We start from the raw sequence: 12,954 nt of genomic DNA on the forward strand, positions 1-12,954 counted from the left end.
GAGTGAGGTGAGCTGGAGTCTTTGGCCAGGGCTTTGTACAGCAGTGGGACTGCCCCGCCATGTACATTACTGTAGCTTTTTGGGTAGCGGAAGGGAGGCCAGTGGAGTTTTGGCTGCTGCTTCTTCTTTTCTGCACTCCATGGTTTGTTTTCTTTGCAAATCTGCGTTCTATTTGCATGACTTGACGAACCTCTGCGACAGCACACGGCCCGCGATACATTCGAGTTCCGCGCTGCTTAACCAGGCATACTGCAAGGTGCTGACCAACTGTACCTGTTCTACAGGCTGTCTTGTACCAGGTACTTGGACGTGCCTGCAGCTTCACAGCGGCATCGTCGCCCTCCCTCACCCAACTCGCCCACGCGGTTACGTACAAAACGGGGCCCTAACCAGATCCAGATCCCGCTGTTCCTCTTTTCGCTTCGGCTCATTTTTCGTTTTTTTTTCACCCCTCCAAACCCGTTGGACTTTTTCTGTGCCCTTCTTTCGATTCACTTCTATTCTCCTTCTCTATTTTCTTTGCCCTCTCGAACCATTCTTTTGTTTACTTTTTTTTTTTTTGTTCCTGCTTCCTCTTTTTAGGAGGGGCTTTGCATCGGTCTAGCCTCCACAGCCAAAGGAACCCGCAGGCACGAGCAGGCATACACTCACGTACGCACGTACATACGAGTGACTCGTACCCTCTTTTTGGCGTCTTCTTTCTTCGCACTTCGCCAGGTACGAATTACAGCAGGATTACGGGGACACACACTGGCCGGTAGCAGGTAGGTCACAGTCAGGCACCACGGCACAGAGACGGTGGCGCTATGCCCAGTCCAGGCCGGGCCAGAGCACCAGCCCAGCGCTTCAGCCCACCTCCATCCGCCTCCCACCAGTCATGCTGTGCTGCAAGCAGCGAGTGCATGGAGAGTGGTAGATCCATGGACATGGACATTCACGTGTGCTTGTTGCGTTGCTCAGCTTTTGCTTCAGCGTCTGCTCCGTTTCACTCTTGTTCTTGCTCTACCTTGCTCCATCTCCTCGATTCAGCCCTGCCCTTGCATCACAGCCAGCGCCAGCTAGAGCCGGAGGCACTCACCCCGTCGCCTCTGGCGCTGCAGCAACGGCCGCCGCTGTGACGTCTTTTGCCCCTTCAAGCCGCATGCAAATAGAAAAAGCCCGAAAGAAAAAAACGAGACCTAGAAAAAAAAAGCCGTCCAGGTCCAGAAATAGCTGACACCTCGCCCCACACAGCCCGTCAATCACCGCCTTGCCCAGAGGACCGCACGAAACAAACGCCGCCTCCACTGCCCCGATGTCCGGTGGCCTTGCCTCTGCTCTGTCAACCCCTCGGCGACGGTCTGCTGCGTGCTGCGTCTCCGTCTGCGTCTGTGTCTGTGTCTAGAGCAGGTACAAGTACCCGGCCATCCCCATCGCCTCTCCCGCCAACCCGCTCCCGCCGTCTTCCCCCCAGAGCTGCCCGGGCAGCTCACTGTCAAGACGTCTTCCTCAAAGAAGAGAAAGCTCGCCCGTCCCTTGACCATCGATTTCGACGCCCCGACCTCGCCATCGCCAGACACCGCCATCCCCTCGTGCGAGCCCGACGACGACGCCGCCCTCTCCTTTTCCGCCACGCCCATAGCCTCCGGGCTTGAAGCGCCGCTCTACGTCCGTGCCGGTTCCGTAACCGCCTCCAGCGTGCCCCCGCGGCTGCAGACCCAGGCCCAGGCCCAGATCGCCTCGTCCCTCGTTTCTGCCGACTACGCTTCCTCTGTTGCCTCGTCCCCCGGCACCTCCTTCTACCCCGAGCCCTCCATCGACAGCGAAAGAGGAGGAGACGACGCGAGCTCTGTGCGCACCTACGCTAGGAGCCAGTCCCCTTTCCTCATCTCCAGGAGGGCCCTTGTGAACGGAGATGCTGATCTGCCCCAACGTTCATCCTCTCCGTTGAAGCGACGAGCATCCAGCATGGATCCCGAAACCGCCCCCAATAAGAACGGCGATGCCGCCACCAGCGCCGGAGACGTCGAGATGACATCGTCGTCCAACCCCTCGGCCGAGCTGCCCCGCGCTATGAGCGTTGATATCGAAGCCTCGGACTCCAAACCCTCGGCCAACAACGGCGCTGACGCCGCCGCCCAATGTAAGTTTCGACAATGCAAAGTACAAATGCTCTTGATATGAAGTATATGTCGTAGGGAGGAGCATTTGAGAGTGTACAGTTACTGATACATCAACTTTGTCTCGCTGCAGCTGCCCCTCCTCCCCCACTCATCGAGCAGGTCAAGATCATCGAAATGCTCCTCAAGGCTTCAGCAGAAAAGCTGCCGCAGGAGGGCGACCAGGCCTATATCGTATCGCGTACATGGGTGGATAAGGCGCTGTCCTTGCGCTCGGGCAAGGCCGACGTGACCGAAGTATCACTGGGCCCTGTCGACAACTCCGACATCATCGAGGAAGTCATCCAAGAGCCTGGCCGTGAAGACTTCGTCCGCCTCAAACCAGGGCTCGACCAGCAGTCGTTTGAACTCTTTCCCGAGGATGCATGGAAGCTGGTCATGGATTGGTACGGCATGGTAGAGGGGCAGAAGCCCATCGTCCGGACGGCCATCAATACTGCCGCCGACGCCCAGTCTCCCACTGAAGTCGTCTATGAGCTGCACCCCCCCATCTTCCGTGTACACCGCCTCTGGTCGGTAGTGAGCCCGCTCCCAATCGAGCAGACGCTGAAGGCCGAGAACCCTCCTCCTCTTGCCTTGGTCAGAAGCCGCAAGACTCACGCCCAGGCGTTTATCAAGGATATAAAACGCCTTGCGGGTATTCCTATGGACCGCAAAGTTCGTCTCTGGCTGGTAGACACTGAATCGCTTAAAGCAAATCAGGCTCCGGCCAAGGCTTCGACTACCGCCAAGGCTCCAGCCCTCCTCACGACACCCCCGGATTCACCTGGCCGCGAAGACTCCGACGGAGCGGCAGAGTCTGGCTGGTCGCATCTGCTCGTCGATGTTGCCACCTTCGGCAGCGTCCCCCGGGACTCCCGACGAGTAGCTACGCTCGAGGACCACACCGTGAACCCCAACTACAACGGCTCTGCCTCCATCCAGCTCTTTGATCTAGTGACTGACCAGACCCTCATCGTGGACGAGATGGTCAACAAGGGGCTCTGGGTGAGCACATGCACGAGCCGGTCACTGGTAGAGAAGGCGATACCCACGCGTACTAATGATACCGCATTGGCCAAACCCTTGAATAATCGGACCAGTCCCAGCTCCTCGGAGGGGCCCACCACTCGTGGCAGGATGCAGAAGAAGAGAAATGGCCGCAGTGTTGGTGCCGTGGGCTTGCACAATCTGGGAAACACGTGCTACATGAACTCGGCGCTGCAATGCGTCCGCAGTGTGGAGGAGTTGACGAAATACTTCTTGACGGATGCGTACGCCGCCGAGCTCAACAAGTCCAATCCCCTGGGTTACAACGGCAAGGTCGCCATGGCCTACGGCGCGCTACTGAGGGAGATTTACGATGAAGGCAGAGGGTCGGTCAGCCCGCGGGAGTTCAAGAACACCGTTGGCCGCTGCCGAAGCACCTTTGCCGGCTGGGGCCAGCAAGACTCCCAGGAGTTCCTCGGCTTCCTGCTCGATGCCCTCCAGGAAGATCTGAGCCGCATCAAGAAGAAGCCCTACATCGAAAAGCCGGACTCGACGGACGACATGATCAACAACCCAGAGGCGATCAAGGAGATGGCCGACAAAGTGTGGGACATTACGCGAAAGCGAGATGATTCCGTCATTGCTGATCTCTTCACCGGAATGTACAAGTCGACCCTCAAGTGCCCTGAATGTGGTAAAATCAGCATCACATTCGACCCCTTCAACAACCTGACACTGCCCTTACCCGTGGAGAACATGTGGTCCAAGACTGTCAAGTTCTTCCCTCTCAATGATGTCCCCGTCATGTTCGAGGTTGAGCTGCCCAAGCATAGCTCCATCGAGTCCCTCAAGTCGTTCTTGTCAATTCGCACAGGAGTGCCGCCGAATCGCCTCATGGGTGCTGAAGAGTTCAAGGATCGCTTCTTCAAGATCTATGACAACAGCGGAGATGTGTCGGAAGAGATTGGTGCCAATGACGTTGCGACGTTCCACGAGCTGGAAGCTGTGCCTACCAACTGGCCCGCCAAAGGCTATCAGAAGAAGCCTCGCTCCATGCTGGACCTCGACGACACCCCGGCAGATGCTACCGAGGAGTGGAATGATCCCAAGTACGATACGATGGTGGTGCCAGTCCTGCACCGACGTCCGTTCAGCACTGGCAAAGTACCTGAGGGAACGTCTCCTCCGCACTTCATCACCCTGACCCGGGAGGAGGCGTCGAGCTACGACATGATCAAGCGCAAGGTTTTGGAAAGAGTCGCAACCTTCTCTACCTGGTCAAAGTTTAAAGAACAGCAGAACGCCGAAGGCTCGGAGGCAGACATGGTCATCGCTACTGCGTCCGACGCCGACTCCTCTGGAGACGGAAAGGTTGTCGCAAACTCCGTCGAGGGAGAGGACGATATCGTTGACGTGACTATGAAGGACGCTTCGAGCACTGCCAGCGCCAATGCCACCGTCATGCCTCCGCCTGAGCTGCCTCTGCCGAATCAGCCACAGCTTCTCCGCCAATTCAACTCTCAGCGCCCCAAGTTTGTCCAGCCGGGCGAATTCCTCGGCCCAGAGCTCCAGGGTCTCTTTGAGCTCAGCTATTTTGCTAACCGTACAGACGGAACCGTTCCGACGGGTTGGACTAATGTTGACAACAACAAGACACTTCCGAAGCTGGCGGATCGGATCCCCGAGGCCCAAAGGGAGGAGGAAGACCAGCCAAGCCCTGAGAGCTGGAACAGCACCGCTTCTGGTAACGAGGAGAGCAGCAATGAAGAGGAGAACCCACAGCCAGAGTCGTCGCAGACACGCATGGCGGACGAATCCAGCGAAGAGGATGTGCCTCACGGCGCTCGGGTAAGTTATTCCAATTTGATCTGTTTTTGTATTCATCTCTGTCATAGTTTTCACTGCACCACGAGACCACGGGTTGAATTTCCCTTTATCGCACTACCCATCCCGCTTGTGTGTTTGTCCTGCTGACCAATATCTTGCAGACTCTGGCTCGAACTGGTGCAAACCGGCCTCAGAAGCTCGGTACGGGTGGTCGCAAGAAATTCAAGAACCACAAGGCCTATGGCAAAAAGGGCAACAAGCGTCGTGACAAGCAAATGCGTGCTGGAAAGCACGTGCAGCGCTCGCCCGTTGTCGAGTCTGAACCAACTCCTCCGGCAGTAGCTGACGGCGGCCCGTTGATTCGACTCTATGAGGGCCTAGTCGTCGATTGGAGTGAGGAGGCCTGGGAGACAGTGTTTGGCTACACTGGAAAGAAGCAGGATGCGAGCCAGGGAGCCAAGACATTCGTCGACCTGGAGACTATAAATGATCCTGCTCTCAAGATCAGCCAGAGGAAACGCCAATCCCGCCGGTCCCGGGGCATTACCCTGGATGAGTGTCTCGACGAATTCGAAAGAGCCGAAGTTCTGTCGGAGCAAGACATGTGGTACTGCCCGCGGTGCAAAGAGCACCGGAGAGCTAGCAAGAAGTTTGATCTGTGGAAGTCGCCAGACTATCTGGTTGCCCACCTGAAGCGCTTCAGCAGCTCCGGATGGCGACGAGACAAGTTGGACGTGCTGGTCGACTTCCCAATTGAAGGGCTCGATCTCACCTCGCGCGTCATTCAAAAGGAAGAAGGAAAGGAAGAGATCTACGACCTCATCGCCGTTGATGACCATTATGGTGGGCTGGGCGGAGGTCACTACACCGCTTACGCAAAGAACTTTGTCGATGGGCGGTGGTATAACTACAATGGTGAGTTTCAGTTGCGCGAGTGAGGAGTGAATTACGGCTAACTTGATGAAAAATTAGATTCTTCCGTCTCAGCCGTGTCTGACCCGTCGTCGGTGGTGACGAGCGCAGCGTATCTGCTCTTCTACCGCCGGCGCACCAGCGGCCACCTAGGCGGCCCGCGATTCGCCAAGATCTTTGAAAAGTACAACACGGACACGAGTGGCGACGACGAGGGTGAATCCGATGATGGCCTTGGCAGAACCGTGGGCTCGAGTTCCGCCGCTCCTCACACCACGATCAAGTCTCTGTCGGATAGCCACGAAGCGGAGCTGCCCCCTTATGAGGAGGCCATCCGAAGCATCGAAGACGAAGGCTTGGGCGCTTCGGGCAGCTACCAAATCGCAGCTCCGAAATTCGACATGACGCAGAGCTGGAGCTTCAACAACCTCGACGGTAGTGGAGCTGACGGATCGACAGCTGCCGACTATGCTAGTGACGACGCGCAGTTTGATTCCTCTGCCGATGAGCGAGGTGGCTCTAGGGAAGATTTGTTTGAAGCCGATACTCACATGGCGTCGGTTGGCTCGGTGAACGGATTCACCAACGGAGAAGCAGCGTCTCCCGCCGGGGCCCACGAGGAGGTTCTCACCGTGCCTACTGGGCCCTCGGGTGGCGAGGATGAGGACGAGGTTGCCGAAATCCACATTGAGGGCGATAACGTCGCCCGCAGCGAGTGATGTCACGACATGATGAAGGCTCAGTTGATGGAAACATGAGATACGGATACATGTTATCGACAAACGGCACTTGCATATATAGACATTCTGTGTGGGCCGTGGGTGAATGTGAAATGACTTTGAGCAGAAGCTGCTGAGAGGAAGAAGCGGTCACAAAAGGAGCGAGAACGTCTTATCACATGCACGGACACACACGAACAAAGGCGCACACTGCACGTGTACAAGTAGATAGAGCTTAGATGACGATGAACGCGCTTGATGGGCCAAGAAGGGATGGCCTTTGGAGCCGATGAATTGACGATTGCATGTATATAGGATGCTCTGGGCCGTCCTCAAATTGGAGAATGGGTATGAGTATGTATTGAGTCTCAATGAGCATTACTGTCAGAATATAGAGGATATGAGAAGTTGTTGCCACAATTAGAGGTGCTCGGAAAGGGTCCATAAACCTCTCCGCCATCGATCTAGAGGACCCCCTCTGGATTCGGGATATGATGTATCACATACATGCAGTTGCCACATGCAGAAGTGGTGATGCGATTCCGACGATCTGGGGAAGTTTGAGGGCAGGGGGATTCGGATCGAAAGGGCGAGGAGGGAATTGGGGGGTGGGCGGTGGCGCGGGATTGTGGGATGAAGCCAAGTAAATGTGGCGAGTCATGTGTAGTTGCTTGATGGGGCTGCTTTGTCAATGTTCGTGATGCGTACAGTATACTAATGTGGGTTGTGGATATGATGGATTGAACTGTGATGGCATATGATGTATTAGTCCATGTGCTTTGTAGACGGATGGGAGATGTGGGATGTTGTACTCGTTGTGGGATGGATGGAGGGTATTAGAAATGGAAGGGCTTGGATATGTGTGGTTTATTGGTTGAAGTAATGCGGATACAGTAGGGTAAGGTAGGATGAGGTGGACGGTGGAGCTCTGCGTGCTATGGAGGGGGAAGGGTGTTTGAGCAATGGTTCAAGAGACTATCCGATCTTTCCAGAGGCCGAAACAGATGGTGAAATTGGAGCAGTACGAGTACGGGTGGCTATCTGAGGAGACACGCAGCTCGACAAGATACAGTGATTTGCATTATGCGTTGCGGGTATTTACGTGGAGGTCGATAAGCGAGTATACATATGTACATACTAGGATTTGGTGTTTCGTGCTTTGTTACATTGATGGGTGTAGCCTTGCCTACCTAGTATTGGAAGGCCGTTAGGAATGCAGGTTCATGCACGACGTAGCTCGTTTCTCGGCGGAGAATTCGGGTCTTGATGTTCTACAGCTGAAGAGGGTGGGGGGTCGACAGAGGAGGGCGAGCGAAGAAGGGGGCTTTGGAACCGGTAGAGAATGAGTGAAGGGGACGGGGGGGAGGAAAGACTTGGAGCTGAGATGAAGAACTACTACAACCTACTAAACTAGTATATGGTGGAGATGGGATAAGGAAGACGCAAAGAAGAGATACGGAGCTACCGAGTCCTTTTGCTGTGGCGCCATATGGGGTACTGAATGGAGTTTGTGATGAAACCCGCATACCTAGTTTGCGAGCCTGTTGTGCGGCTTAGTTGATGATCAATATGGAGCAGCAACTCGTTTTCGAGCGAGTAGTTTGAACAAGTTGCAGAAGCGCGATTTGTAAAAGTGGGCTTTTATTATCTTGTTACTAGTAGTAGTTTCTCAAGAGAGAAAGATAGGAAGAGGGGGAGAAAGATGGCATGATGGAGATGGAGATGGAGATGGTGCAATTCATGCCGAGGTGAGATAGATTGGGATTTTTGGGGTGATAAGCGAGCTACTTCTTTTGGGGGGGGCTGATCTGAGTGGGATGTTTGTTTCGGATGCAAGAGCTAGTTTGATGCTCTGTGGACGGATTAGACGAGGCAGCGACTTTGCTTTGGGATCTTGTCGCCTGGTGATGGCATTTTACTTGTGTAGGTAGATACTCCGTATGATGATGTAGGTAAAGTCACCTGGGATGTGGAAGGGATATCCATGTTTGAAAGCCCCGTGTACAATTGGGCGGGCATGTCCGTCTCGTGGAAGCTTTTTCGTCATAAGACAAGTTTTTATAGCGAAGCAATCGGACAACGAAGCTGTTTTCAGACAAGGGACTTGTACAAATGGATTGTGTGTATGTACCTATGTATGTATGGTGCAGCAAGTAACAAGCGTCATTTGCTGATAAATGGGCTTGACGGGATTGGACTGGGACTGGGGGGGCACGTGGGTGTCGATATGCAGGGTGATGCAGGGCGAGATGCAAGGGAAACAGCTTCTTATAAGAGTTGCCACATCAGAGCTACAAGAGATGGTAGGCGATGAGATCTTACGTTGATTGCCTCGGGCGATTGGAAGAAACAGGGATGTGAAAGGTAGAAGAAAGGGAAGAAGAAGAAGGGGGAAAAGAGGCAAGGGAAGGTTTTGTGCCGGGCTCAGAAAGCAGGGCCATGGACGATGCTGTACCTGTAGTAGATGATGGATGCGGAGTAGTCAGTCCGTCAGTTTCTAGAGTGGTTAGATGTATGGATAGTACACGATTGGCTTGTTCGGTAGACTAGAACTTGGGCAGCAGCAGTATTATCTATGCATATTGTGTTCGCTAAAAAGGGACTCTTTTTGTCATTGGAATACAGGTAATCGGCTTCGCGCTGCACTCCGCGCTCCGTAAACGAGGCAAAAAGAGACGCGGGCTGTGGGTATGAAATGGATGAAATTGGATCAAGATCCCGAACTCCCGGAATTGAGGGCGGTAAGCGCCAACAACACATTTGTAGAGTTGCGGATATATAAAGTGATGACACGAAAAGAATAGAAGAACAAGCCCAGTCTTTGGGTGTCCTTGGCCATACACATACAAGCTACATAGTATACGTATATGTATTACCCGGCTGAATGGGACCCTTGGAAGGAAAAAAAAGGGAAAAATCCCACGAGGTCAAAAAAAGGGGGGTGGAGCAAAGCATGATGGAGAGAAAGATGATGGATGCGATGCAAGAACAAGGATGACGCAGCAAAGGGGGATGAAAATAGTAGCATCGCCGTTGGAGACGCAATCAACAAGCGAGGAGGATCAGCATGAAAAGCACAAAAGACATTTTGCAGGCATCAAGGTGTTGTAAAAAAAGAAACAAGAAAGGGAAACGAATCACTCTGGGGGGGGAACCGAGAGAGAGAGGATCCATGTCGTGATGCATCCAAGTACTACTACTATTCTTTCGGACAAGCACCCGTGGACCTTGTTCAGGATGGAACGAAAAGAGAAGAGTCAGCGGGTGGAGCAGCGGAGGTCGGGGTTAAGATGAAGTGCGGGCGCTCGGACCAATCACGGCCAAAAAGCGAAGAAGGGTAAAAAAAAAAAAAGCAAAGAAGAGCAGAAGAAGGGATTCAGAATGAGGGGCTTGTCTGTCTGGTCCCTTGCGGAGCTGAGGAGAAAGAGGAAAAGAAGAAGAAGAAAAGAAAAAGAAGAAAATTCTTTCTAGAATGCCGCTAGAAGCCGCCAAGGGCAGTGGAGATGCATTCCAAGCATCGGAGAAGAAACAACGCGGGCGATGGAGTCTTACAGAACCAACTACAGTAGTACTGCTAACACGACCAACGATTCTTGTTGATGTTGCTCAGGGTGGATATTCTAGAAAGACGATGACCGAGTTGGTACCACTTGGGGATGACTCGAATTACTCGTGCTGGAACCAGCTTAGTAGTTGCGTACAAGTACGGATCACTGCATTAGTCCATCGGTGCTGATACTGCCCCCTTCTGACAGATGGATACAACTAGTACTACGTACGTAGTCACCATGCGGCCTCTTCATGCGATTCACTGTTTATGCTTCGAATGGGACTGGTAGGGACAGACGGAGTCGAGCGGTCAGTACCTTACACAGGCATCATCTAGAACAGAAACGTCCTCACGCGCCTATGTAACTACGCAAAAAAGAGCAAACAAGCAAATAACCACCAAGAAGACAAGGAAAAAGGAAAGGGGAGAGAAGGGGGGGGGCAACGGCAAACCCGGGAGATTCGAATCGAAACTAGCAAGTAGTTTAGGGCTGGTTTTAGGTCGATTTGTCGGGAGACTTGCCGCGAATCGTGAGGCTGTGTGTGTGAGTGTGTGTGTGACGGGTAACGCTGCCGGCGATGCGGCTCTTTTCCAGCTGCTCGCACTTTTTGTTTTTGCTTGTGTTAGTGACTACACGCACTATGTTCCTTAGTCATGGCGTTGGTAGTAGTAATGCGGAATCTTTCTTCGTTTTTTTTTTTTTTTTTTTTTTTTTTTTTTTTTTTTTTTTTTTTTTTTTTTTTTCCCTTGCTGTGGGTTTCCGAGATAAGTAGAATAGTATTGTTGAGAGTGGCGCTTTGGTGACAGACTGGACTGGAGTTGGCCGGGCTTATGGATCTACGACCTCGCACCAGCTTACGAAGGAACCACGTATCAGCGTCATGTACAGAGATACCGCATGTGCCGAGCATCTACAGAGTACGAAAGGCCAGATATATCGAATTGTAGGTCGGGCAAGAATAGGGAAACGAGAACAAAAAAAAAGGGTCACCATCCTTTCCCTTGCAAGGCATCGGGGCTGGAGCTGGACTGTGCGGCAGCATGTGCTGATTTCGAGGGCCACGTCCCTTGCAACAAGAAGACGAGACGCGAATCAATAGTCCTACTTAGCATATGTACAGGCACAGGGGCCTCGGTTTTCTTGCCTGCCTGGTTCTTTGCTGATGAGGTGCTCTCTCTCAAACTTCCCATGTCTCTGAACCCCCCAGCAAACAACGTGCCGATCGCGGATCAGTTCTGGGCAAACAATGAGGAAAAGACGACGCGCTGGGGATCAGCGTTCCAGCTTTCCATCTTGCACTACATGTATGTATTGTAACGCGCATGGGAACAATACTCCGTACATCATAACTACATAGTCCGAACTACTAGCACGAGTTAACGCTACGTCAATGAAGTTCTCTACAGTATGAGGTGCTGTCGCTTAGTACACCTTCTCGCAATTTTCGTCCCCGAGAGGCAAAACATGCACTTACAAGCCACACGAACAAGGCCCAACAAAGGCACTCATCATCAAGTAAGGCGAGACCGAGCTTTCAAGCCCCCCTTCCGAACGCGCGTCTTATATTCTTACAGCAGCTGAAAACTCAAGAAAAGACAAGCAACAGGGCCTGCGCGTTTCGCCGTCTCCACGATTTCGGCGCTTACAGGAACACGCAGCAGCATCAAGGTGCGCAAGGTGGAAATAGGGCATGTGGCTGCCCGTGCTAACGGGCCTCCGCCGCCTCCGTACCCGAACGGCCAAGTCCGTAGCCTCGATCCATCGTCTCCAAGAAAAATTCCCTAGCTCCTCCGATATTTGTTCGGGACGGAGGGAATAGAGGGGGCGAGTTACGACCTCAAAGGGCTGAAGAGCAGCAGCAACTGAACTGCGCCTTTGACGTACTCGTATATGCCCCCTTTTCTTCCCTTCCCTTTTTCCCTTTCATATTTTCTTCGAAAAAGGCGATGCATGCCGCCCTCTCTGTTGCGCCCTTCTGCCTTCGTCCACTTTCTTCTCACTCTTTCTCTTCTTCCTGTTGTTTTCTCTCTGGCTTTCTCCCGAACCTGACTGTATCTCATCTCCCCCCCTGCAGTTTTGCTGTGAGCTGAACAGAACGTGCAGATCCACCGGCCTCAGCAGCGCCCTGGTCGACTCTTTTCTCTCCCATACATTAAGTAACCCGTGGCCTAGGCGAAATCCCATCATCTCCACCCTGGGCCTCCCCCTCCCCTGCAAACTGGGCTGCAAGCCGGGCGAGGGAGCTTTGGGCAGGTATCAGGGTAGTATTTTCATTTTGCTTCCTCCAGGGTTGAAGCCGTCTCTGTTGCAAGGAAGTGTGCCGAGTACAGCAACGAGCTACTATACGCTTTGTCCCTTGCTTGGGCGGACAAGCAGCGGCGGATGGCCGGATCTGGGTTCTTTAGCAGCATCGACCTCTCTCGTACGAGTCCCGTTTCAAGTCGAGAGGCTGAGAACTTGTTGGTGTTGGCCTTGCCTTCGCCGGGCCGGCCGAGATCGGTCTAAAGAAATTGAAGGCGGCCAGCCGGAATCGAGGCTCGTGCGTTTCTGGTGGCTTTTTCCCAACCGTGTCTCCTTTCTGCTTCTGCCCGTCCGTCTGTATCTCTCGTCTTGTTGTACCTTTGTTCCCAACGACGAGCCATCGCGATCCTGGTGCAACGCCCAGGTTGCTGCATTGCCAGGTGGTTGCATGGCCTCGGGACTAGCATGTAGTCTATGTACCTACAAAACATTACGGAGTAGCATTTCGATGATGCGGGTGGGTTTCATGGGACCAGCGGCCGGAAGCAAAAGCAAGCAAGCGACATGAAATGAAGC

At 53.4% G+C, this 12,954-nt stretch overlaps 1 protein-coding gene across 1 annotated transcript; it reads left to right on the forward strand.

Annotated features, from left to right (window-relative positions):
* Window positions 1-1,294: 1,294 nt before the first annotated feature.
* Window positions 1,295-6,586, forward strand: BBK36DRAFT_1158222 (UCH-domain-containing protein; the record flags this gene model as incomplete). The annotated part of the gene is made up of 5 exons (XM_024894088.1): window positions 1,295-1,301; window positions 1,385-2,122; window positions 2,233-4,976; window positions 5,117-5,870; window positions 5,928-6,586. The coding sequence occupies 5 exons, from the start codon at window positions 1,295-1,297 to the stop codon at window positions 6,584-6,586; spliced, it is 4,902 nt and encodes a 1,633-aa protein (XP_024750704.1).
* Window positions 6,587-12,954: the final 6,368 nt, after the last annotated feature.

Source organism: Trichoderma citrinoviride (genome assembly GCF_003025115.1).
Source record: "Trichoderma citrinoviride strain TUCIM 6016 unplaced genomic scaffold BBK36scaffold_5, whole genome shotgun sequence".
NCBI classification, from domain to species: Eukaryota; Fungi; Ascomycota; class Sordariomycetes; order Hypocreales; family Hypocreaceae; genus Trichoderma; species Trichoderma citrinoviride.